This window comes from Mchenga conophoros, linkage group LG19 (assembly GCF_057382185.1).
Source record: "Mchenga conophoros isolate Kocher_MC1m ecotype Shallow Benthic linkage group LG19, M_conophoros_male_GT1.1, whole genome shotgun sequence".
In the NCBI taxonomy this organism is placed as follows: Eukaryota; Metazoa; Chordata; class Actinopteri; order Cichliformes; family Cichlidae; genus Mchenga; species Mchenga conophoros.
The window spans coordinates 8744968-8772394 of NC_140544.1; the positions used below are offsets into that span (position 1 = coordinate 8744968).

General features: G+C 43.5%; 1 protein-coding gene and 1 non-coding gene across 2 annotated transcripts; both read right to left on the minus strand.

Annotated features, from left to right (window-relative positions):
• Window positions 1-6837: 6837 nt before the first annotated feature.
• On the minus strand, window positions 6838-11621 carry dkc1 (dyskeratosis congenita 1, dyskerin). Its single transcript, XM_085257627.1, has 15 exons — window positions 11538-11621; window positions 10604-10659; window positions 10435-10521; window positions 9991-10082; window positions 9731-9915; window positions 9434-9498; window positions 9130-9256; window positions 8917-9047; window positions 8564-8707; window positions 8258-8378; window positions 7956-8074; window positions 7780-7883; window positions 7420-7462; window positions 7197-7346; window positions 6838-7072 (listed from the first exon to the last, which is right to left on the minus strand). Exons 1-15 carry the CDS (start codon window positions 11551-11553, stop codon window positions 7010-7012), a joined length of 1503 nt encoding a protein of 500 aa, XP_085113753.1. The 5' UTR covers window positions 11554-11621; the 3' UTR covers window positions 6838-7009.
• Window positions 8140-8216, minus strand: LOC146551671 (small nucleolar RNA SNORD83). Its single transcript, XR_014890093.1, has one exon. It is a non-coding gene; the product is annotated as a small nucleolar RNA SNORD83 (small nucleolar RNA).
• Window positions 11622-27427: the final 15806 nt, after the last annotated feature.

Below are 27427 nucleotides of genomic sequence, written 5' to 3' on the forward strand. Positions count from 1 at the left end.
TTTTGTCTGGATTTTTTTTCTGCTTCAAAATCCAAACAAATATTTGAAACAAAAAAAACAAAACAAGACTGAAAAACATTAAAAACCAATAATTAACTACTTACAGATTTACTAATCAGACTTATTGATCTTCTGTCTATTAACCTAACCGGAGAGTTAGGGTCGATTCTTTGTTCAACTGGCTTGGCTGTAGCTCAGGTGGCAGAGCAGGTCAGCCACTAATCAGAAGGTTGGTGGTTCGATCCCAGGCTGCCTCCTGGCTGCATGCCAAATATCCTTGGGCAAGATACTAACCCCATGTTTGCCTACTGGTGGTGGTCAGAGGGCCCGGTGGCGCCAGTGTCCGGCAGCCTTGCCTCTGTCAGTGCACCCCAGGGTGCCTGTGGCTACAACCATCACCAGTGTGTGAATAACTGAATGTAGTGTAAAGTGCTTTGGGGTCCTTAGAGACTTGAGTAAAGCTATACAAATGCAGGCCATTTACCATTCAACTACAAGCAAGCAATTTATTTATATAGCACTTTCAGATCAGCCCCAAGCTGAACACAAAGTGCTGTACACTTGACATGCCAGAAATGAAATGATACATTAAACATGTTAAAAAATAAGAAATAACAAAATAAGCTAATTATTAAAATGATATTTAAAATAATAAAATTAGCACAAATAGCAAAAACAATAATAAAATAGTATAAAAATGATGATGAGAATTACATTTAAAACAATAAAATCAGGGTCAGACTGTGTCATGAGCCAAAGAGTAAAAATGGGTTTTAAGACGTGTTGTAAAAGTGGACAGTGAAGGGGTCTCTCTAATGTGCTGGGGCAGAGAAGGCCCCGCCCCCTCTGAGCTTCCTCTTGGACCTGGGTACCTCCAGGAGCAGACCTGGGGGGTGGGTAAGGACAAAGAAGCTCAGAGAGGTAAGTTGGGGCAAGACCATTTAAACATTTAAAAACAAACATGAGAATTTTAAAATGAACTCTAAGATATACAGGCAGCCAATGGAGTGAAGCCAAAACAGGAGAAATCTGCTCTCTCTTTCTAGTCCCTGTCAGGACTCTTGCTGCAGCATTTTGGATTAACTGAAGGCTTTTCAGGGAGTTTTTAGGACCTGATAATAATGAATTACAGTCGTCCAGCCTGGAAATAATAAATGCATGAACTAGTTTTTCAGCGTCACTCTGAGACAGGATATTTCTAACTTTAGAGATGTTGCGCAAATGGAAGAAAGCAGTCTTACATATTTGTTTAATATGTGCGTTGAAGGACATGTTCTGGTCAAAAATGACTCCAAGGTTCCTCACAGCATTACTGGAGGCCAAGGTAATGCCATCCAGAGTAAGAATCTGCTTAGATACTATATTTCTAAGATTTTCAGGGCCGAGTACAATAACCTCAGTTTGATCTGAATTAAGAAGCAGAAAGTTAGCGGCCATCCAGGTCTTTATGTCTTTAAGACATTCCTGCAGTTTAACTAATTGGTGTGTGTTATCTGGCTTCATGGACAGATAGAGCTGGGTGTCATCAGCATAGCAGTGTAAATGTATGCTATGTCTTCTAATGATGCTGCCTAAGGGAAGCATGTATAATGTAAACAGAATTGGTCCTAGCACTGAACCCTGTGGAACTCCATAATTAACTTTAGTGTGCATTTACATGAACAAATTGGAGTCTATTAGATAGATATGATTCAAACCACTGCAGTGCAGTACCTGAGCACCCACAGCGTGCTCTAATAGGATATTATGGGCGACAGTAGGGCCGGGTATCGTCAGTGATTTCTAGAATCGATTCAATCCACAATTCGATTCGGGGAAATTTTGCCTCAGACAGAAATATTACAATTCAGCTCATGCATCAGTACATTTCCATATTTTTATATCTATAAAAAGAACGCTGACAATTGTGAGACTTTATCACAGAAAAACATCTAGGTGATTTTCCTGGCCTGGGATTTTATAAAAATATTCTGCAGTAGATCAAAAACAAAAGAAAACCATGAATCAGCATCTGAACCAAGGGCATAGATTTGGCATGGACGGAAGGGACGTGTCCCCACCAGCGATCCAGCGATTACTGAATTGTCCCCACCAATAATTTGATCTCTTCGAGTAAAGAAAAACAACCCGATAGAAAGAAAAAACGATCTGTCAGCGTCTCATTCACCCAGCGGTGCAGAAAGAGTTAAATTACTTCTCTACTGGAGTCCTACGTCATGTGACAAATATGGCCAATGTGATTGGCTGAGCCTTTCAGGGAGCTCTGTTTAGTTTTAGCAGCGGCAAACCTGCGCTGCGAGGAGGACGGCGGCAAAAAGGAAGAATCTGGATATAAGAAAGTGTTTTTCAAAGAAACCTGTAAGTCACTTAAAGCAAAGCTCACTCATAAAATGTGTCCGTCATAATAACGTTACAGGCTATGCTAGGTTTTGGCGCACATCAGTCTAAAATTGTATGTAACCATGAATAACGTGTTTTATAAACTAACTGCACAACATGCAGCACTATTAGTTCTCTCAGTCTCAGAGCAGCATTTCTAATTTTGATTGAAACTGTCAGAAAACAGCAGCCTCGAGCAGCCAGGATATAAGTTTACAGAGGCTGTTAAATAATTTCATCCTAATGGCACTGACATATTCATAGGAATAGTCACGATTTTGCAAATATTCCACCTTGTAGTGCAGTTTGCACAAATTGTTGTAAAAATGCACTCACCCTACAAACATTACTGATGAGTCAAGATCTGCACAAAGTGACAGAAACACTGAAGCAGCTCCACATTTTCTTCTTATTGTCATCTATGTCCTATTTGTCAGGTGACAGAAGAACCAACACAAAGCTCAGAGAGTAATGGTGACACAAGATCACAGGTGAAATTGGATGATGACTTGTTGGTTCATGACTGTATTTGAAGCACATGTCTGACTGCATGTATGTGGAGTGTCTCACTGTTGTTTATCAGGTGACAGAGGCAGCTCTGCCATGTTGTAGCTCAGAGGTGAAGAGGCGAGGTCACAGGTGACTGGCTGATGATTTGGTGCTATAGATTAACTAGTATTTATTATCATGACAATTGTCAGGCTGCTTTTAGTCATCCCAGTATCCTCAGTTGAGGCTGAAAGAAGCTTCAGTGCTCTCAGAAAACATGGCTAAAGTCAACAATGACTCAAATGAGATTAAACAATGCTGCTGTATGTCCACCAGGAGAGACTGGACAGTATAGATGTAAAACCAATATGCCAGCAATTTATCTCTGTTAACGAGAGGAGAAGGCATATGTTTGGCTGCTTCACATAGTGGACATTGAGTTGTTGTGTGGGACACCAGTAGCATTAATGTCTGTTGCTGTAACAGTAGCTCATGCTTAGAATAGAAAATCCCAGCTCACTGATCTGATCGGGGCAATAATGTGGCTAAAATGTTGCATAATGTTGCTGAGAGATCTTTTACTTTGTGGCAATCTTAGATGGACATAAACCACCAGGTCATTCAGTGTTCCCTTAGTGCTAATGTATCAGAGATGTTGGTGTAATGTAACTGAAGTAATGTTGTTAAGTCCTTGAACTCATATTCGTTTATTGTCATGACTGTATTTCAGGGCTGGACTGGCCATCGGGCATACCGGGCATTTGCCCGGTGGGCCGCTAGTGATTTTTCGTTTTTATGGGCCAATGGGGTTTTCTTCCTTTTCTTTTTTTTTTTAACGGTATAAATGAACAGTGGTGGATTGGCCAGTTGGTCATGATCAACTCTGGGCTGGACCAATTACAGCCGAGGAGGTCAAACTTTAAAGTCAATGTGAAAAGGAACGCGATTTGTCCCATACTACTTCAGCTAGAAAGTTGCTAATTCAATCATGAAACTGATCAATGATCAGCTGATCGGCTTTTTTCTCTGCATCAGAAAGAGGAAACCAGCGGAGGTCGCATTAAACAATAGCAGCACGTTTAAGCTTGATCAGCTGTTGTTAGCATTTATTTAATATTAATTTCTAGTATCAGCTGATGTTTGCTGGAGCCACAGCTGTAAAGCTGCTGGTCATGATGTCAGTTTGGATATGTGGTGAGAGGGAAACATGAAGATGAAACCAGGAGATGTCCTTACTGAATCATCAGAGCTGAACAGGTGATGGAGAAACAGGTTTACCTTTTAGGTGACATGAATGAGTTGAAGTTATCAACTGTTTCTGAGAGACAAATAACACCAGGATCCTTTTCTATGTAGCTGACAGCTGGTAACTGTGCAGGGGCGGGTCTAGCAAAGTGTTGCCAGGGGGCTGCCACAAATGATTATTTTGGTAGTCGACTAGTCACCGATTATTTTTGCAATTAGTTGACTAATAAGATCATCATCCGTTGAACGTAAAACGTGCAGCTTATTGCACCAGCAGCATCTGCTCTTATATAGCTATCATTAGCTTACAGCTTTAAGTGTTTAAGGTCTGTGCTAACTAAAAATAAAGACAAGATGATAGTTTATTAAATTTTAATGACATTTGCAGATTGTTTCATTGGAGTTTAATAAACTCAGCCGTCTGCTCCTTGGTATCTAAAATATAACAGGACACCGGAGTAAACTCTCGACCGTCTCACACTTCTGATAATCAGTTGTCCGCTTGACATTTATTCAGCTGTGTAAAAACTATAACTTTAATCTCAGCCAAACCGATTTACTCAGGAACAAATAAAACAGTGAAAAAAGCCAAACAATAACATTTTTAAGTTATCTAAGTGACTTATATATCATGTTTAACCTGAGTAGCGAAAGACAGCGGTGGGTTTGAAGCCGGGAGTCCGGTGTTCTCACGGCTCTAGTGAGCCTAGCCCCCGGCTAGCTATCGAGCTAGTGGGTAACAGACGTCTCCGAAAATGTCGGAGAGCTTTTGAAAATATGTGGTATCTTGATAAACTGAGCAGATATTTGAGGTTTACACATTTTCCCTGAAAATATGTTAAACGTTTATTTTGTGACCCAGAAAGAATAATAAGAGTAATATTAAAACCAACTAGCTGCCGCCATTGTTGGAAACTGAGCAGGGCCGCGCTATGAATTCTGGGACACAGCTGCTTCTTCTTCGGGGTTTAATGGCAGCTGGCATCCTTGTACATGCAGTGCTGCCATCTTCTGTTTCAGTCCGTTATTACACTCTTAAATCCTACTACTTATTCCTGCGTCTTTTGGGATCTAGCTTCAAACGACGCGTCGACTATTAAATTAGTCGTCGACGATTTTGATAGTCGACGTAATCGTGACTAGTCGACTAATCGTGGCAGCCCTAGTTGCCAGGGGGGCAGGTAGGGCATTAACAGGGAGAGGAGGGGGGCACAAAGAAATACTTTTCTTTCTTGTTCTCATTTAAAATGTCTCACTTTTAACAAATAATTATCTGAATCTTTCAACCAACGTTTTCATCTGATGTCAAATGTATAGAAATCCATTATTGTATTCAGTAAATATCAAGTCTAGTTAGTATATACCCTAGTAGGTTATAGTTTTCTTTACTTTGTTAAGGTACCATCTGTGCAGTCTGCAATTCTGTTGAAGAAAGATGTTGAATCTATTTAATTACTGGAGAAAAATAATAGATTTATGTGCATTTGTTGTATACGTGCATTAAATTTAAATCGGTTTTGTTAGTTAAGCATCTTGAGGCAGAGGGTGGGGGAGTGGTTCCCTACTTTTTTTCTTTGCTGGGAGTTGGCAACCCTTTTAGTTATAGGTATATGTAATTATAAATTAGGTGTTACTGTTCAGAATACCAGAATATGGAAGGTGGTGTAGGTTTAAGCTTATTATAAAGGCTTTAAAGGATTTAGGACTTTTCCTATAATACCATGGTGGGCCGGTCACTAGTCAAAATGCCGATATTTTGTCCCAGTCCAGCCCTGTTATTTTCCCCTGTTATATTCCAGCGCCAAAACATCAGAATCAGCGAGCTGTCAGCTTTCAGCCCCAACCGTGTCGTCGGTGAGAAAGACTACATCTCACCGATTCTGATCCGTCGGCGCTTTGTGTTTACGTCTCTGTGCAGAAGCGTGTTACTGCTCTCATTTACTGTTTTAAATGTTTGGTGGTTGTTGAAATTCTGTGAGATTTAACCTGAGATTCTGGCGTTTCAGGAAAAATAAATTTAAAAATCGATTCAGGATTTTAATGAATCGATATCACATTATCCAAGCTAGAATAGATTTTAATCGATAAACAAAACCCACTGCTAGTCGACAGTATCGAATGCTGCACTAAGGTCTAGCAGGACAAGCACAGAGATGAGTCCACTGTCAGAGGCCATAAGAAGATCATTTGTAACCTTCACTAAAGCTGTTTCTGTGCTGTGATGAGCTCTGAAACCTGACTGAAACTCTTCAAATATTTTTTTTCTAAGGGTAAAAATTTTACTTTTGAAGAAAGTCATTATTAATTAAAGGACTGCTCAGCTTAACGGAGCACTGACCGTCAGGCACTGTAATTATTTATTTGGGACTAACACTAAATCAGATTAAAAAGGTCTGAGGAATTAAACTCTGACTAAGGGCCAGTTGGATGATAACAGGACTGGTTTCTGAGCTCAGGTGGAAAAAGCTCAGTCAGGCTTTCAAATGAATCTAAACATGTCTTGATTAATAAGCTAAAGTGGAAAGTTGCTGCCACACCCCCTCCTCTACCATAGTTGTTGCATTTCAGGAGGAAATGTAATGAGATTACAACCAGACCAGCTACAATTTTCTCAACTGTGTCCTGAAGTCACATAATGACATATACAAGTATATGATAAAGCTTTTATTTCTGGTCCGAGGTCAAATTTTCAAAAAACAAACCAAACAAACAAAAAGCTCAAGCTCAGTTTCAGAACAAAAAACATTTAATCTTAAAAGTACAAACAGGTATTTACAGTTTAAAAAAATATTTTTACAAAATAACGTTATGTTCTGCTTGCATGCAGAACTCCCACAACCATCTGCACTCAGGGTTGACGTGGGCCGGGTCTCGCCACCCGTTCACCTGAGACTCCTTACTCTGTGTCACCTTCCTTTTGTTTCTTCTTCTTCTTCTTTTTCTTTGCGCTCTCCACAACCTGCAGGAAGAAGCCATGATGAAAACACGAGTCACACGCACACTGTTGAAAAATGCAGACAAGCCTCTGTGCAGTCGTTTAAGAGTTTCTTCCTGCTGCACAGTTAGGTCACAGACGCACTCACCTGTGCTTCTGGGCCCGTGTCCTCCGCCTCCGCCTCTGCCAGCTTCAGCCTCTTCTCCTTTTTCTTCTTTTTCTTCTCTTTCTTTGCCTCCTCTGCAGACGGTGTGCTGGGTGGCGTTTCACCTTCACTCTCCGTCACCTCCCGCTTCCTCTGCAGATCAGAGCTCAAAGGTCAGCATCAGCTCAGACTACACCTGATTTGAGTGATTACTGTTCGAGTTTACCTTTGTTGAAGCATCGCCCGACTCCCCGGTCGCCTGGGAGACACTGTTTAAAAACAAACAAACCAAAACCTTAAACACTTCCTGCTGAACTCAGAAGAGTGACAGCTGGGGTGGACATTGTCACATGACTGTTCTCAGGCGAGCTGCAGATCAGCAGGAAGCTGAGTGAAGGAGCCCAGACCCGAACATTGCTGTCGCAGACTGACTCCCTCGGAGAGCACGCCAGCTCGGCGAGGGATAACTGTCTGCTTCACCTGCCCGACTTTACCTCACGCTACAGAATCATCTTCAGGTGTTCTTACTGTGTCCGAATAAGAAACGTGCACCTGTCCTCCACTTGGACCCCACCCCTGCACGTACCTGTAGTCGACGTACTGGTCCTTCCAGTCGGCCGGCGTGCTGCCATTGGGCTTGCCGTGTTTGTCGAGCAGTCCCTTCTGAATCAGCATCTTCTTATGACTCGCCTGATTAACAAAAACTCGTTAAACACTCGATCGGGTTATTCGCTCACAGCTGATCAGTGTTGTCAGGCGCACCTTTGGTCCCAGGCCCCATTTGCGGGGATACGTGTCCCTCTCCATGATCACCCTCTTGATCTTTGCCACCACGCCATGGTCACATGTGGATATCACTGCTGTGGTCATCAGCGCCACCGCTGCACAAAAACAAACTGGTCAATGACCCCATCGCTAATTGATAACCTCGATCGAGCAGAGGCGGAGCCATCAGTTATGGGTGATAGATAGCAAGTCATCACGGCCCGAAAGCTGCTGCAGCTACTCAACTCATCACGTGGCTTCACCTGACCAGGACGTGACGGCATCACACACTAACTCACCTGTGCAGATGGCCTCGCCCTTTGTTGTTATGACAACGATATCCTGGTTCACCTCGATGCCGTCTTCATACCTGAGCACACCTGGCAGCATGATCTTGGCTCCGTAACAGATGGCGTTCACCTGCAGACAGATGTTTTCAGTGTCACCTGTGCAGGTAAAATTCAGCAGCTCATCAATGACTGTTAATCTCGCTGACAAACAGGTGAAATACGGCGAGCATCTGCCTGACTTTCACCAAACAGGTGACCTCCACTTTAACATTCACAGTTGTTTTCTAAACTGGGAGGATGGCAAGGAAGACTCACGGCGCTGTCCTTCATCACGAGGCGTTTGTGTGACACAAGCAGCTTCTCAAGCGGGAAGATGACTCGGCGCAGGTACGACTCGTCTTTGTTGTGGTCGAACTGCCACTGAGCGTCCAGCACGTCATGCATCGTCACCAAATTGTCCTGAAACAGAGATCCGGTGAGTGATGTCATCATTAAGTGCTGCGATGTCATGTCGGCGATACTCGGGTTCGGGGTTTGGACACGCCATGTCCACCACCTCTCCATCGCCGTCTCTGTGTCAAAGTTCAATTGACAGACCTGCACTGAGCAGCGGGCCTGGACTCAACACTTTGAAACCACAGTGACATCACACAGGAAGTGACGCTCACCTTCTCTCCCAGGACCCCTGACCGGACCCTCCTCAGTTCCTGCATCTGGCCTCCAACGCCGAGCATCAGCCCCAGGTGGACGCACAGCGTGCGAATGTATGTCCCCGCCTCACAGCTCACCCAGAATATACCTGCAGGAAAGACGTGACCTGTGACATCACTGCGCCCCCACACAGGTGAAGCGATTAAACGCCAAATGATCGTCTCGCTCACCAAGCCTCCTCTCGGGGTCGTACTCAATGAGTTTGCTCTCGTAAATCGTTCGAACTCTCAGCTGACGTTTGACGGCGGCGATCAGTGGCGGCCGCTGGAACAGAGCGCCCGTCAGCGTCTCCAGCCCCTGCAGATATAATCCCAGTCAGTGGAGGTCACATGACTGGCAGCCAGCCAATAAGAGCTTCAGGAAAACTGTATTAGGATGTTTTTAATCAAAAAGGAGCTTTCTTATGATCGATAAGCACGCCAATCAATATTCGAGCAGATCGATGAGCGAGCGCTTGGCGGCAGGAAGTCTTACCCGGGCCAGAACGTGCTCGCTCTCGATGGCGTTGTGCAGCCGAACTATTCCCACGTACTCTTTACCTGCAATAAACACAGAGAGCAGTGAGGCGGCAGCAGTTTACTGGGCCCACGCCTTGGCGAGGGGCAAAGACGGCGAGCCGGACTACAGAGGTGAACCACTTCCTGTCAGCTGATCATAAACTGGTCACAGCAATTGATCGCTGCAAAGGTGTGACCTGCCACACGTGAACCAATCTTCTGTGTGGCATCACAATGATCACCTCCAACAGGAACAGGAAGTGGTAATCATTACCTGCACTTTGTTGGGACTTGACCAACCGGGTGGCTCGGTCGATGCAGACGATCAGGCAGCCCGTGACCTTCGGGTCAAGCGTGCCGCTGTGACCCGTCTTCTCGACTCGAAGGATCCGCCGGATCCACGCCACGACCTCGTGGGATGATGGGTTTGCTGGTTTGTCAAGGTTAATGAAGCCTGACCTGACAGGAAACAGCAAGTAGAATCAGAGGGGCGCTGGGATGGCGTATTGGTGAGGTGTGTCGGCGGGGCGGTACCTGACATAGTCGTGGATGTTCCTCTTCAGTGGGTTGCTGCCGCTCGGTAACGGCGTGTAGTGCGCCGTCCGGATATTCAGCTTATCAAAGTTCTGCAGATAAAAAACACACACAGAACGTCACTTCCTGTTTGAAGAGCAACACAGCACACTGTCAGGCTCTTGGATATGGGTTGCAGTGTCATATGATCAGAACAGGAAGTCGTCTTGGCAGCGGTCGAGTTGCACCGTTCTCTTGGCGAGGTTCTGTCTGTCGTCCGGCAGAACGCCGGGACGCTGCCAGGACCCCAACCGAGAGGCTCCGCCCCCAGAACAGGAGCAGAAGCACCGACTGCGACTCAAAGGCAGCACTCAGCGAATGGATAAACAGGCTCATCACATCACATGACCATCACTTGACAGGAAGTAGTATGGTGACAATAACAGGCAGACTCAGGTGACCTACCTTTAGCAGCAGTGGCCATTGCGACGTGTCCAATGAGGCGACTTTGGACTCTGGGCGGATGAAGAAGTCCCCGCTCTGCTGGACTTCCTGAACAACAAAAACAAGAAGTTTGTTCACACACTTCACAGTGCCAGGCGCTAAATTGGCGACCTCTGACCTTCTGACTCACCCCAAGATCTTCTTCACTGACTCTCTTCACTTTCTTCTTCTTCTTCACTGACGTTGCTGAAAAACCAACAAACCTGACATCAGGGTGACAATGAGCATGCTCAGTCTGCAGGCAGACTTCTGTCTTTGACCTGCTTTAAGATGATCTAACACAAAAGGTGGGAAAAAAAAATCTGGTGCCAAAATGGTGACGACACGAACTGTAATTATTTCACAGGTTAAATCGGCTCATTCTTCTCTCCCTCGTGCGCAGCTGCACAACCACGTGGCCTCCCTGCCACACGTGGTTGTTAGCATGAAGTGGCTAATACACAGAGCTAACAGGCCTTGCTCAATTGCTCAACTTATCAGTAATCAGGCGATTAATAATCAAGATGTTTAACGGGGCCGCAGATCGATGCAGTGAACTGGACCCGATCGTAATAATCAATTAGTGATCGATCCCAGCAGAGACTGACTGAAAGTGATTCAAACCCAGCTCAGTCGGCACCGAGACCTCCCAGCAGCTCAACCAAACCTGCAGATCGATTAAAATCCGCGGATTGATCCGATCCAGCTCACTGATCAGATCCTACCAACACACGATCCACCTGAACAGTTAAAGTCAGTTTGCGGTTGCACACGTGCTGCACACACGCGGCTTGCACACACGCAGACACACACTGTCACGTGTACCTGAGCTCGAACCGGTCCCCAGATCATCTTAACCTTAAACCCAACAAACAGACTCAGAACATTCACGATCAAAAGGCGTTTTTTTCTGGAAAACGTGTTTTCTGCTTTTTAAACGCAGTTCTGCTCAGTCGAAGAGGCTGCGCGTAGCGAGCGGATGTGCGCAGGCGCGGAGGTTCTGGTTCTGTCCAGTCTCTTACGTGAATTTGATTCTGATTAAAACTAAAAGCTGAAAGTTTGGAAGAGACGAGCCTCGTGCTCACCTTCTGTGTCCGCCATCTTCCGTCGACTGAGCGCGCACCGCGACCCCTTCCTCCTCTTCTCCCCCTGCTCCTCCTTCTTCTTTGGTGTTGGCAGAAGCGGAGGGGTTTACCGCCACCTCGTGGTGTGGAGATCACCAAACGTGTCTTTCATTCCTCGCTTCTTCCAGATTTCAGAAACAGGAGCGACCTGAAGGTCAAAGTTCAGACTGAGTGACTCCCACTGTGACTCCTCCTCAGTGTTACTACATGTCCTGATGGGAAAGTGGACATGTGAGTGAGGCTCCTCCTGTGTGACCAAACTAGGGGTGGGTTTAAAAAATCGATTTCCCGATTCAAATTGAATTTAGTTTGAATAACGCAATACCGATTCATTAAATCCTGAATCAACTTTTTAAAATATAAATGTACAGAGCGTGGATCGTTCACCCGACGACACGAACACGCTGTCGGTGCACTGCATCACTTCAGCAGCATCAGGTAATGTTCATATGTGGATCAGAGTTTTCTTCCGTTTTTGATCTACTTTTTATTAAGTTTTTCCTTTTTCTACATATAAACAAAAGGAGAAGAGAAGGATTACATTTGTTCTTCCTGACCTTTGGTGTCCAGGTGACTTCATCTGTGTTTAGGGCCAAAAAGAAGAGCAGAGGAAGAAGAGCAGGTAATCAATCAATCAATCAATCAATCAATCAATCAATCAATCAATCAATCTTTATTTATAAAGCACTTTTCATACAGCAATATAGCACAAAATGAATTACATGGTTAAAAGCAGCCCACCCTACCGTGCCCTCCAACTCACTCCCCACACTCTCATTAACATAAACGATCATGGATACATACCCCCCCCCCCACGCACACACACACACGCACACTTAAAGAGTAAACTTGGGCTGGGCACACATGAGCCAGGTGAGGAAACAGTATCACAGGGAGCCATCTGCACCGGGAGCCGGTCACAGACCGCAGCCTCCAGGCCGGGCACACAGCAGGAGGGAGACAAAGAAGCCCCTCAACCAGGCTGAGAGGACCCCCAGAGCCCCAGCAGCCACGGTCGATCACAGCCCCGGTGCAGAGAGCGCCCTCCGAGGAAACACTGGAGCTATGACCCAATAAGAGTATATACAGAATAAAAAGATAAAATAAATAAGAATGGGGTTCAATATAAATATAAATAGAGTAAGAAGATAAAAAATGAATAAGAATAAAATCAATAAATATTAGGTAAAGCCTAAATTAATAAATAGAATAACAGGATAGAATAAATAAGCATAAAATAAATAAACGTTAGGTGAAAGCTAAATTAAAAAGGTGGTTTTGAGCCTGTTCTTAAAAACATGTACGTTCTCTGCGGCCCTGAGCTCCTCCGGCAGGCTGTTCCACAGACGAGGACCATACCACTGAAACGCTGCCTCTCCGTGAGTATGTGTCCTGACTTTGGGAACAATCAAAAGGCCAGTACCAGAGGACCTCAGGGTCCGCGAGGGTTCGTATGGTAAAAGCAGATCTGAGAGATAAGAAGGCCCAAGACCATTAAGACATTTAAAAACCAATAAAAGAACTTTAAAATCGATCCTGAAACACACGGGGAGCCAGTGCAGCGATTCTAAAACCGGTGTAATGTGGGCCCGCCCTCTGGTCTTCGTCAGCACACGAGCTGCAGAGTTTTGTAAAAGTTGTAAAGGTGAAATATTATTTTTGGGGAGACCAGAGAGCAGGGCAGTAATCAATGCGACTGGTAATAAAAGCATGCATCAGCATCTCCGTGTTGGCCCGAGAGAGAATAGGGCGGACTCTGGCTATATTTTTAAAATGAAAAAATCCAATTTTGGTTACATGTTTAATATGTGGGATAAAACCAAGCTCAGAGTCAAAAATAACACCCAGGTTTTTCACTTGTAGCGAAGGACATAGTGAAAATGCCTCTAATTTAGACAAGAGTTTCTCTCTCTGAGCCTCAGGACCGATGATTAAAACTTCAGTTTTGTCCTGGTTAAGCTGTAAAACGTTTTCTGCCATCCAAGATCTTATATCTAGAATACAGTTAAAAAGAGCCTCCATTGGTCTGGTGTCATCAGGAGACACGGAGATGTACAGCTGCGTGTCATCAGCGTAACTGTGGAAGTTCACTCCATGCCTCCTGATGACACTGCCGAGAGGGAGCATATACAAATTAAAAAGTACAGGGCCTAGAACCGACTCTTGAGGCACACCACATGTCATTCTATGGATCTTAGAGGAGCATGTATCCATACTCACTATAAAAGTTCTGTCTGAGAGACAGGAAGTGAACCAGTTGTGTACAGCACCAGAGAGGCCCACCATGTGTTTCAGTCTGTTTAAAAGAATAGCGTGGTCTACTGTATCAAAGGCTGCGCTTAGATCCAGCAGCACCAGGACTGAGAGCTTTTGGGAGTCCCAGTTACATCTAAGATCATTTAGAACCTTTAGGAGAGCCGTCTCTGTGCTGTGGTTCACCCTAAATCCAGACTGGAATATCTCCAGGATCTGTCTATCATTCAAAAAGTCATTAATCTGAGTAAAAACACGTTATTCTAAGATTTTACTTAAAAATGGTGAGTTGGATACAGGTCTGTATTAAAATCATTACAATCCAAATTGCTCTTCTTCAGAAGGGGCCTCACCACCGCCGTTTTAAAGGCAGCAGGGAAGACACCCAACTGAAGAGAGCAATTCATCATGTATAAAAGCTCAACCTCAAAAAATATAGTTTTTTAAAAAAAGTAAAGTGTTTTAAAGAGTGAAGAAGGGATTGGATCTAAAAGACATGTGGTGGGTCTCACTGTGGAGAAAACTTTCTGAAGGTTCTCAGCATTAACCAGGACAAAGCTGTCCAGTGTCTCCTCAGGTACAATCGAGCCCTCAGATGTGTTTACAATCATATCGTGAGAAGATAAAATATCAGATCTGATGGTGCTGACTTTTCCCCTGAAGTGGTCTGCAAACTGCTCACAGAGCGAGTCTGTGGGGGTTCTTTGGGAGCTGTTAAAATCAGGGTTAAATAATTGATCTATGGTGGAAAAGAGGACCTTGGGATTATTTTTGTTATCACTGATTATTTTGGTGAAGTATGAATTTCTTGAAACTTAAACTTGCAGCCACTTCAGAGGTTAGATAGCGCCTCCTCACAGTTCGCACCGAGGTCTTCCGCTGAATAAAACCGGTGATGTTAAAAAACACACAGTAGTGGTCAGAGACAGCCAAGTCAACAACAGAGGACACCCTGGTGGACAGCCCATGGGTGATGACCAGGTCCAGAGTGTGTTGCTGCATGACGTGTTGCTCCTCTGTTGTTGCTGCGTGACGTGCTGGGTAAAATCCAAACAGTGAAGAATGTTTTAGAATTCTTTTGATGCAGGGTCAGAAGGATTATCTATGTGCAGGTTAAAATCACCGGTTAGAATTATCATGTTATATTTTGAGTGTATGTTTGTTAAAAATTCAGAGAATTCCTTGATAAAAGCAGCACTGTCTTTAGGTGGTCTGTAAACTGTGACAGATAAAACTGGAGGGCTGCTGAAAACAATAGCATGAAATTCAAAAGTGGTAAAATGATCAAATAAAATGTGTTTGGAGGTGAGTGTGTTGTTGGCTAAAGATGCAGTCCCACCACCTCTCTCACCACTTCTAATAGAAAAAGAGAAATTAAAATTTGGTGGGGAGGCCTCAGTGAGAACAACTAGTGCATCCGAGCCCAGCCGTTTCAGTTAAAAATAAACAATCAAGTTTATTATCTAAACTTAAATCATTAATAATAAAAGACTTGTTCAACAGAGAGCGGACATTTAAAAGTGCCATACTGACTGAGACTGGTGGATTTTTGACAGTAGAGTTCAATGGATGTTGACATCTTTGAAGAGGCCGGAGGTTATTAATGTTTTTGGAGTTACTGGATTTATGATGATTCTGTTGCTCTCTGTTTGTGATTATGACGGGTATTGTGTTGACTGTGGGAGAGAGGTCCGAGTCCAGAGTTTTGTGTATTACTGTTAAAAGTGGGACAAATATAGGAGCTGGGACCAGAGGGACATCAGTCAGTGGCGGACAGATCAGCAGGTAATGTCGGTTTGGGGTAATGACAGGGCCGTGTGCGGGAGTGCTGTACGCCAAATGCCAAATTGGCGGACAGCAAACGGCGTCCCCAGGTGTTGAGGTGGAGCCCGTCTGCCCCCAAAAGCTGCCTCCTCTCCCAGGAACTCGTCTCAGAGCCTGTTACCTGGAGCTCTGATAGTGAGCCGTTTACCTCTGACATGCTGAAAACACACGTGCCGTAATGTGTGTGTGATGCACAGTGTTGGGTGTAAGATCAGATATTCCCATTTTTACAGCTGAGCTGCTGCAGTTTAACATCATTGCTAAGTTCATAGCTAAGTTAATGGTACTGCCTTTATGGAAGAGAGTCCTTGACTGTGTAAATCTGGAGTTTGGGCCCATTGCCATGTTATATGTATTATAAAAGTAATTCATATGTGGATAGGATCCGATTGGCTGTATGTGTCAGTGCGGTGTTCCCAGGCCAGCTGAGAGATTTCATCTCTCTAGCATATCCTGGATCTGCCCTGGGGCCTCATTTCGAAACACCTCCCAGGAGGCACCCAGGTGCAACCAACCTTCTCAACTGGCCACTTTCGATCCAGAGGAATAGCGGCCCAACCTATCTCCACAGAAGAGGCCAGCCACCCTTCAGAGAAAGCTGATTTCTGCTGCTTGTATCCGTAAACTCATTCTTTTGGGCACTACCTAGACCAGGGGTCGGCGAGCCGCATGCGGCTCTTTAGTCTTTATTTTGCAGCTCCGGGTGGTTTGGGAAAATAAATTAGAAGTATTTTGCTGAAGTGTATTTTATTTGTGTTTAGTTCTTTTTTTAACTTGTAGTTCTAAATTGGAAGATTATTGTTATATTGAAATATAAAAATAAAATTATATCTTTATTTTTTCATTGCTCAAAATAAGCGTCACACTCGTGGAAGCCGGTGTACCCGCCGAAACGCTGTGCATTTATCGAGACTTTCAACCCCAGGTAGGCCAGTTATGGATCTTCGGATCCACATTATGTCGGCAGCTGTTCTCCACCGTGAACTATGTTAAAAACAAACACCACTTACGCCTCACACGACAGTCCTACGTAAAGATGAAAGCCCCGATCTGCAGACGCTGTGCGCAGAGGTTCAGGGGCAGAAGTCCCATTGTAAACATACGACGGCAGACCCGACGATGTTTGCATGAACACGTTTTTCAGCATCTCTTTATTGACCACTTTTCACACGCGGTTGCTGTACGCATACAGCCGGCTGTAGCTCTTCAACAGCAGAGAGAGCACAGACTTTAAGGCGGCGAGGCGTGATTGCGGGTGCCGCTCAGGTGCGTCCGCTTCCCATGCAGTGGCACTGCAGACCACGCCCCGCCACACACATTAACCAGGTAATATACATATTTAGGCAGAATTTTGTAAATATCTATTTTTCATTTTTAGCAGCATAGTGCTTTTTTCCAATTACTTTTTAAAAGTCAGGTCAAGGCTCCAAAAGCCCAAAGGCGATACAAGGGTGGAGGCTCACAACAGTTTTTGTTTGCTGGATCATTTTAGTTCAGCGTCTTTCCTTTTGTTATATTTCTTTAAGAGTTCAAAATGTGTTAATTACATAAATGTACTTTTCTCTGTAGCACTTCATGGAGTTCATAAACAACACACCTTAGTTGCTCTGTGGATTCTTTTAAAAAGCAGTTCAAAACTTTTCTGTTCAAACAAGCCTTTTGTTGATCTACGCATTTTATAATCTTTACATTATTTACATTTGATCTTTTACATTGTGTATGTCTATTGTTTATTTTAATATTTGTGTACAGCGCTCTGTGACTGCCTGTCTGTGAAAAGCGCTTAATAAATAAACTTTACTTACTTTAGTTGTTCACACAAAGCATAAAGGTAAAAAAAACAACGTATACAGTGTTATCTTCATTTTAGATTTAAAAAAGTATTTGCGGCTCCCAGTGTTTTCTTTTGCGTGGAAACCGGGTCCAAATGGCTCTTTGGGTGTTAAAGGTTGCAGACCCCTGACCTAGACTATAGGTGAGGGTAGGGACGTAGAATGACAGGTAAATCAAGAGTTACTCTTTATCTCTTGCTCTTCCTTCCCCTCACTCGTGAACAAGACCCTGAGGTACTTAAACTCCTCCACTTTAGGCAGCAACTTGTCCATGACCTGGACTGAGCGCTCCACCCTTTTCCAATGGAGGATGAAGTCCTCGGATTTGAGGGAGCAGCTCCTACTCAGTACTCAGTTTTTATGACTGTCACGATTTACAAAGGCAGATCATGTGGAGATGAAAATGAAGACCCAAATGCAGACACCTTTATTATGGTGGAACTGAAGAATAAACAAAAGCAAAGAGCGACTACACAGAGCTAACAAAACCTAAACTGGGAATGGTAAACTGTAAATGGCCTGTATTTGTATAGCGCTTTTCTAGTCCCTAAGGACCCCAAAGCGCTTTACACTACATTCAGTCATTCACCCATTCACACACACATTCACACACTGGTGATGGCAGTCACTACAGCCACCCTGGGGCGCACTGACAGAGGCGAGGCTGCCGGACACTGGCGCCGCCGGGCCCTCTGACCACCACCAGTAGGCAACGGGTGAAGTGTCTTGCCCAAGGACACAACGACCAAGACTGTCCAAGCCGGGGCTCGAACCGGCAACCTTCCGGGGTGGCTGTAGCTCAGGTGGCAGGGCAGGTCAGCCACTAATCAGAAGATCGGTGGTTCGATCCCAGGCTGCCTCCTGGATGCCAAATATCCTTGGGCAAGATACTAACCCCGTGTTTGCCTACTGGTGGTGGTCAGAGGGCCCGGTGGCGCCAGTGTCCGGCAGCCTCGCCTCTGTCAGTGCGCCCCAGGGCAGCTGTGGCTACAATGTAGCTTGCTATCACCAGTGTGTGAATGTGTGTGTGAATGGGTGAATGACTGAATGTAGTGTAAAGCGCTTTGGGGTCCTTAGGGACTAGAAAAGCGCTATACAAATGCAGGCCATTTACCATTACAGGACAAACTCCCAACTTTTGAGCCACGATCGCCCGGGAAGACTAAACACTACATGAAACTCGAAAACTTGGAACAAGTGGCATTGACGTTCTGTGTGTTTCTGTTTCTTCCGGTTTGCGTTCACACACAAGGAGCAGATCTTTTTGTGGACAACGTAGGTTTTTTTTAATAGTTCTTGTGCTTGGAGACTGTGAGCAGCCACGCTCCTGTTACTTACACCAGGGATGTGCCGTTCGGTCTCCGTAGCTCTGTGGTGCTGCATGTCAGTGAGTGGTCTGATGTTCCCTGTGAGCTGAGGAGGAAGAGTCGCAGATCCTGCGTCAGCAAACCGAAGGAGAAGGGACAGACCCGTCACTGAGCTGCTAGCTGTTAGAGTGAGGCCGTATTAAAAATTCAAATTTTATTTGTCACGTACACAGTCATACACAGTACGATATGTAGTGAAATGCTTGGACAACTGCTCGTGACCTAAAGAAAACAAAAAAGGAAAAGGCTATGAATAAGATAGGAAATAAATATGAAAATTAAAAAGGGTAAATTTAACTAGGAAGGAATAAAATATAAATTAAGGTTAAAAATGAAATAACTGTACAACACAAATTAGAATGAAGGGTAAATTTAACTGGGAAGAATAAGATAAAGATAAATATATAAATTAAAGTTGAAAATAAAATAACTGTACAACAAAATACACAATATAGAACTATATAAGAATGTATGAAGAAATCTAAATATAAATAAATATATACACAATAACAGCAGCTGTACAAGTATTAACCGGAAATGAAGAATATAGTGACCAGTGTTGTGCAAAACCAAAGTCCAGAAAGTCCAGTGTGTGTAAGAACTGTATGTGTGGGTCAGTACTGTGTGGTGGTGTGATTGAGAGACCGTATCGCCTGCGGGAAGAAGCTCCTCCTCAGTCTCTCTGTGTTGGTCTTCAGGGAGCGGAATCGCTTTCCTGACCTCAACAGAGAGAACAGTCTGTTGTTGGGATGGCTGAGGTCCTTCACGATCTTCCTGGCCTTGGTCCAGCACCGCCTGCTGTAGATTGAGTGCAGGTCAGGGAGCTCGGAGCGGATGGTGCGCTCAGCTGACCGCACAACCCTCTGTAGAGCTCGTCTGTCCTGCATGGTGCTGTTCCCGAACCAGGTTAAGATGTTTCCCGCCAGGATGCTCTCTATGGTGCACGAGTAAAAGTTCCTGAGCACCTTGGAGGTGCTCAGGAACCACGTGCTACCACGTGCTACCACGTGCTACCACGTGCTACCACGTGCTAGCACGTGCTGTTTGTATGTCCGACCCTCTGCTAAATGCAGCAACAGCTGCGATGTTATGTTACCAGCAGACTCCAAACACAGCATCCCCAGGCCTTTTCCAATCTGCCGATTTGAATTATATCTCTTAGTCCTGTACTCTGCTCACCTTCACCCAACACATTACCTACCACACCAGAGACTTTGGGGGGGCTCAGATCACAGCCTGGTTCATCTCGAGCCTGTGGGTAAACCAGAGATGGTCTGAGGGACTGCTTCAGCTCCACTGTCTGGGGAGATCTCTGTGCTCGTCATGGGAGGACACTGACAGCATCACAAACAACATTAAGTTCTGTGTGGACAACACTGCGCCCTCTTGAAGGTATGGTGTTTCTCCAATAACAATCCCCGAATCAACCCTAAAATAAAGGAGAAGAAAGAACCATTACATCAAATAAGGTAGGAGCCGAGAGCTGAAGAAGGAAGATCAGGGATGGAGAAAACATCTGCAGGAAGAAGCGTGGCATCAGCTCCAGGCTCCTAAGGTGGTTGTGTTGTGTGGCATCATGGGATACATGTCTGGGGAAGGTGGGGAAAGTACCACGGTGCATCTACGGTGCACATAGAGTCGCAGGTTCTTCCTCCCAGCAGCTGTTTTAACCATGAACTTTGTCAATGAGGGACAATAAAGGATATTTATAGTCTATTCTATTCAGTACTTCTCCACTGTGTGAGGCACAGCGACAGATCAGAGTATTCATATCATTTCCTTAAACGTCCTTCATATATTCCATTGATGTTAGTGCTGTGAAGAATCTCCTGCACGTTTCTGTTAGTTTGTGCATCAGCGAAACAATGCAAACTATTATCACTGAATCATTAAAAAAATAATTAAAAAGAATTTTGTAAAAAACATAAACCTCATTAATTCATGTTTATTCACAACAGAACATAATATCGAGCGTTGTTCCGTTCTGTCCGAGGGATGATTCTAGCTGCTCTTTGGTGCAGTTCAGTTGGCGATGTTCTGGCTTTGTAGAGGTCTTTCTTATAAAGCAACAAACTATTTCTCCAGGCTAAATGATGATCCTCTAAATTTGTGACACGTCATTTCCTCTCCAGCTTACGAGTCATCTGCTTTAGGGTACGTGTTTGAGAATTATACCACGGAGTCAGGTACTTCTGATTAGAGACCTTAGTTTTCACAGGAGCTACAGTATCCAGAGTCGTACGTAGTGAGGAGGTAAAATTATTAACAAGATGATCGACCTCTGTTGGAGTAGTGTTCAGATAGCTGTTCTGCTCTGTGTTGGTACATGGCATTGAAGATGATAACAGTGGGTGGATTATATTCTTAAACTTCTCAATTGCCCCTCGGGGATAAATAAAGTCTTCGAATCTAAATTAGTTACAGCACTTTCAGAAAGACATCTACTGTGATGAAGTCTACTCCCCACTGCTGGGTAAATTATTGTAAATGTAAATTATCAGGAAATAATCACCTGTCCCATACAACACACTCTGATCTGGGCAACTAAGGGAACCAAACTGGAAAAATAAAGAACGGGAAGTTGGAAGCAGCACGGTGGTTAGCACTGTTGCTGCACAGCAAGAAGGTCCTGAGTTCAATTCCACCATCAGGCCGGGGTCTTTCTGTGTGGAGTTTGCATGTTCTCCCCGTGTTTGCGTGGGTTCCCTCCGGGTACTCCGGCTTCCTCCCACCGTCCAAAGACATGCAGCTTGTGGGGATAGGCTAATTGGATAATCCAAATTGTCACTAGGTGTGAATGTGCGAATGAATGTGAGTGTGAATGGTTGTTTGGCCCTGCGACAGACTGGCGACCTGTCCAGGGTGTACCCTGCCTCTCGCCCTATGACAGCTGGGATGGGCTCCAGCGCCCCCCGCGACCCTGAAAAGGATAAGCGGAAGCGAATGGATGGATGGGAAGTTTGAAATGTTTGAAGGTTGAAAGGGAAATGATTTTGTTTGAGTGCTAGAGCTCGAGGATTAACAGGAACACGTTTGCTTTTGACGAGATTAATCTTAAAGCCAGAGCAAAAAAACAAAAAAAAAAAAACGAACCTCTACAAAAGAGACACGATTGGTGGGATGCACATAGAAGAAGGTCATGTGCATAAAGAAACAGCTAAACCACTTCCCACAACCTCATTCAACACTGTTCAACACAACAAAGAGATAATTCCACTCAACACAATCAAATGCTTTCTCTGGTTTTAGCGAAACAACTAATTCAGACAGGACAGCAGTGTGTGAACACTGAAAACCAGATGAAGCCCTTTAATGAAGCAGTTTTGTTCCTGTGAGAGAAGTCCAGGAAGAACCATCTCAAAATGAGCTGCTAACACTTTAGCCACGATTATATATAGCAGGTACAGGAAGTAGGGTCTTTTTTCACAAGTAGTAGTAGCATATTTGTCTTTGTTCAAGTCGGTTCAATTGTATTTATATAGCATCAAATGACAACAACATTTGTCTCAAGGTGCTTTATGCTGTAAGGTAAAATCCCTACACTGTAACATCTAACTGGTTCCCAGAACATAGTAAACTAAGGTTGGACAACTTGTTCATTGCAAGTGCATAGTACTACAAATAACATGAATTTTCTGAGAGATATATTAATTGTTTACCCACTGAAGAAACTCTTCAAGTTCTACTAAATTAAGAAAACAATTGGTGCCAACTTTTTAAAATTTTGTTTACACACAAATTAAATGTGACTAAATCACATGTTTTTTCTTATATTTCCAGTACAAGACCTATAAACCCTATAAGTATGATTCAAAAAGAATAATTAACAACACTTCCTGAAGTTAGAATCAGCCCAACTTCTATTTGAAATGCAAAGAAGTATATGAGCCAACATACCAGACACTGTTCTGCTGAACAACAAACTATTCCCACTATAGTAGATCGTTACAATTAATTATATTAATTGTGTATTTGCTTGTTAAACAATTTTAAACTTTAATAATCTCACAATGAAACTTACTCGGGCGCAGACCAGCTGAATTCAGAAAGTCACGTTTGTTTACAATCACATTGGGTTCAAAGGTGAAAGTGTATGCAATGTATAGGGCTGGGATTTCCAGGGATGGAAGGGGAACGGCTCCAAAACACACTACACACATCCGCTCCTCACTCTCCACTTACAAGTCCTCTTCGACACCTCACTGCCAGACTCAGGAAACAGGAACGGGTCCAGGAGGACAAGGAAACGCAGTTAGAACAGACTAGTACTTCACACTGGACCCAGAGGCGAACCAGGCTGTACTGACAAGAGTTACTCAACAATCCAACCAAGAAGTCCACTGAACCACCATGTTAAATAGTGGCTCAGGCAATCAGGCAGATCTGTGGCAGGTGGATGATTAAACCAGGTGCGTGGGCCAAGGTTGTGGGTGGCTGACACTCTTCCTCGTTGCTTTCGTTTTAGTTAGTGATGGCCCGCTTGAAGCTGACGCTCCGGAGCGTGTGTCGAAAAAAACAACACACTGGTTCAGAAGCACTGTGTCGAGGCTTGCTTCGTTTGGCAAAAGTCACGTGACCAGTGACGTCCGAAGCTTCATTACGCACGTAACTGCTTCGGTACCTGATTCAAACAGATATAAGGAAGTGAATCATCCACGGGATTCGTGGAGTGTGTTGATGGTGACAGATAGCGACGAGGTGATCATTCCACTGACAGATATGGAGCCAGCGAGGAAGAGAGGACGTTCTGGCGTGTGGGAATATTTTGAGTTGATTTTGCTCAATTCATTTTATCTGCCGAAGTGAAAAACTTGAAATGTCCAAAATCATGTTTTCATAATGTAAATATCATTACAGCATATGACTTCAGGAACACTTCCATGTGAATTAAAGCTAATGAAGACTACAAAAATGTATTTGACACTATACGTACATTACATTGCTACACAGTTTAGAAAATCATTTTGTTTATTGTTTTTAGGTGATAGTCTGCAGGACCCAGGAATACCTGCATATCTACCAACTTGCAGTGTAGTTCCTGCACTCCACAGCCTCTTCTGTTCCATGCAAGTGGATTTTCTCCAGGGCAGGAGAAACTATTTCTAAGAAAAGAAACAGACTCAGCCAGCGCACAGTAACACTAATCCTCTTTTTAAATGTAAATAACAAAAGGGCTACCTTACATAGATCATGTTTTTACTTTGCAAGTTCTTGATTAGGGGTGGGTTTTGATTATCGCTTTTCTGATTACAATCCATGCTAAATTGAATAAAGTGATATTGATTCATTAAAATCCCGTGTCGATTTGTAAATTAACGTTATTATGCCTGAAACGCCAGCATCTCAGGTTAAACCTCACAACATGTCGTCAAACACCATGCAGCTAAAACAGTAACTGGGAGCAGGTTTACGGATTCTGCATACAAACGTGAACACAGAGCGCGGACCCGACGCGTCAGAGTCAGATTTTGATGTGTCGGCGGGTCCGCGCTGTGTTTGCCTCTTTTTTTTCCGCTGGCTTCTGCAGCTGCAGGTTTCATAACTCTCTGTTTACATCTCTAATTAAGTCTCACATGTGTCAGCTTTCTTTTAATAGATACGAAATTATGGATATATACTGTTAAATGATCAGACTTGTAATATTTCTGACTGAGGCAAAACTTTCCAGATTCCAATCAAATTGAATCGGATCCTGTATCGAATCAAAATGATTCTACAAATCAGTGACGATGCAGCCGTACTCAGCTTCCTAAGCATTTTCCCTTTCCAGTTCACAATCAATCCCACCCCTAGGTCAAAAATATGTATAGGACAATTGGCCTAATCTAATATTTTGTATGAACCTGTCCAGCTGTCCAGTGATTAAACGACAAGTAGATGGAGGCAGGACTTCACAGCAGGGGCATACTCCATAATGTGCTGTGCATTCTCATATGTATATTATATATATTGCTCACTTATTGTATTTACCAACATCAAGGAGTTATGAGCAAAGAAAGGCCACCATAGTGCATGTTTAAATAGGGAAAGTTTATTGATCAAAATGTATTACGCAAATACGCATTACATTTTTTTCAGCCCCCCAATCGAGAAAACAAAACCAATTACATGTTCAAAGCAACGGAACGGTGGCCCAATATCAGAGAGAACTCCACTCTTGAGTGAGCAGTGATAATTGAGCAGTCCGTTTTATTTTGCAGATTCAAGCTGCTCTTCAAAATTTTCACCACCAGATGTCACCGGAGAGGACTGTTGAAAAGCTTCGAGTAATGAACCGTTTTTCAATACAAGCTTCAGTGCTTCGGAAAGCTTCATTTGGCCATCACTAGTTTTAGTCACCCACTGCTGTGCTTGGCCCTGGAGTGTCCTCAGGGAGAGAGGAAATTAGGACAGGAGGCTTAATGGAATGCCTCTGTCCTATCACCTCATCCATGAGGGCAAGGGTTACCCTAACCCAGCAGTGGGCTTCCCACTGACCCCCTCTCCTGAGTCTGGATACTTGCAATCCTAAAGGCAGAGGAAATCAAAAATGACAGCAGGCAAGTAAAAACACCACAACAACTCTTAGTAATTGCACATTTATCAACCTGTGTTCTTATGAATTATCTTCTTGATAGCACACATACATACTTTGTTTGTTTGTTTGTTTTTAAGTTGTCCCATTACTTTCTGGCCTGCAAGGGGTTGACTTTCCCCTTCTCCAGAATTTTCCTGTCACACACAACAAATAAGATAAGAGTGGAAACCATGGCAACTATGTTAATCCCTAAATCCTATTTATTATAGAGCCGTTTAGGCTCTATAATAAATAGAGCTTTTCATTCTGATGATCTACAGAATAATTTGGGCAGCAAAGAAAATTTCACTGTCCAAAAACTTGCAGACTTCACTATAGACTGTGCAGTCAGTTTGTGGGATATTTGAATAAATGCAGAGCAAACTGTGGTTGTTTGTATTTACTTACACAAAATGAGATAAAAACAAAATAAAATGACCATTTCATCTGGTGCTATTGACATTTTCAGGCCATTTGTATGACCTCAGATGCCGTCTCTCAATCTAGTTCTTTGTTTTGTCTAAAAACAAAAACCAAATCAAAAATTTAGGAACTAGTTAATCATTTCGGTTATACTTATATCCACACCTGGGTGACTAATTTGTATGTTTTATATATAAAACTCCAAAAGTAACATAAAGAGAATCCAAACACTCGAGTAAAGCAGGCGACCTGTGAGTTGTAAGCTACCTAACCCTAAGTACAGTATAGGGTAAATGTACTTAGTTCAACCACGGAAAAGCAACATTTCCAGCTTACTACGTTTTTCCGATTTAAGACAAATCAAATAAATTGAGTTGAACAGCTTTTTGAATGAATAGTACTGGTAACTTACTTCAGTCTACTTAATATTTGTTAATTAAGCACAATATTAGATTTTACAGTGTACAATAATATTGAGAAAAACCCAACAATCATATGACCCCCTATGAGCAAGCACTTTGGTGACAGTGGGAAGGAAAAACTCCCTTTTAACAGGAAGAAACCTCCAACAGAACCAGGCTCAGGGAGGGGCGGGGCCATCTGCTGTGACCCAGCAGCGTACGTCTATTGCAGCATAACTAATGCTGGGCAGACACTGTGCGATTTTTTTTCAGTCGCGCGATTCAGCTCCTGCTCAAACTGTACGGTTGACTCGAAGGGGTTAGATGTTCATAGGTCACTTGTAGAATTTCTGTTATAACCTTCATTTTTATGGACGCACAGTGTGAGCACTCAGGTCGCATCAGAGCATCGGGTCGTATAGTGTGAGACCCTGCATCGTGACCTATGAACTTCTAACCCCTGCGAGTCAACCGTACAGTTTGAGCAGGAGCTGAATCGCGCGACTGAAAAAATCGCACAGTGTCTGCCCAGCATAAGCCCAGCATTAGGGAGGATTCGGGGTCACCTGGTCCAGCCCTAACTATATGCTTTAGCAAAAAGGAAAGTTTGAAGCCTAATCTTAAAAGTAGAGATAGTGTCTGTCTCCTGATTCCAAACTGGAAGCTGGTTCCACAGAAGAGGGGCCTGGAGACGGGTTAATGTAGGAGGCAGGGAACCATGTTCCAGAGAGGAGGCAGTTATTATTAAATATTTAAAAAAATAAATAAATAAATAAATAATATATATATATATATATATATATATATATATATATATATATATATATATATATATATATATATATATATATATATATATATATATATAACTCAATAGGAAACCCATCAGGGCCTGGAGCCTCATGACTTTGCATGGATTTAATTCAAAGGAAAATGTGCTCTAGACTGAGAGGTGCATCAAGCCTATGAAGGAATATGAAGATTTTGAAGGAAAGTCATTCTGACAATGATTTAGACTGATAAAGAGAAGAGTAAACATTTCTACAAATATTTTAATAGCTACTGGTTTAAAAACGAGATTGCCAGAGGAATCAATACTTTGAAGGTTTCAGTTGGTGTGCTAAAAGCCTGCTTGGTTTCTCACCATAATCACAATAATAAACAGCACAGGAAGGCAATATCAGACCATCGAGCA

Excerpts from the sequence above, each read along its gene's own strand:
- dkc1 (XM_085257627.1), bottom strand. Across the intron at positions 9,048-9,129 it reads CGACCCCGAGAGGAGGCTTG|GTATATTCTGGGTGAGCTGT; the intron begins GTGAGCGAGACG and ends TCTTTCCTGCAG. Across the intron at positions 7,884-7,955 it reads AATGGGGCCTGGGACCAAAG|GCGAGTCATAAGAAGATGCT; the intron begins GTGCGCCTGACA and ends TTTGTTAATCAG.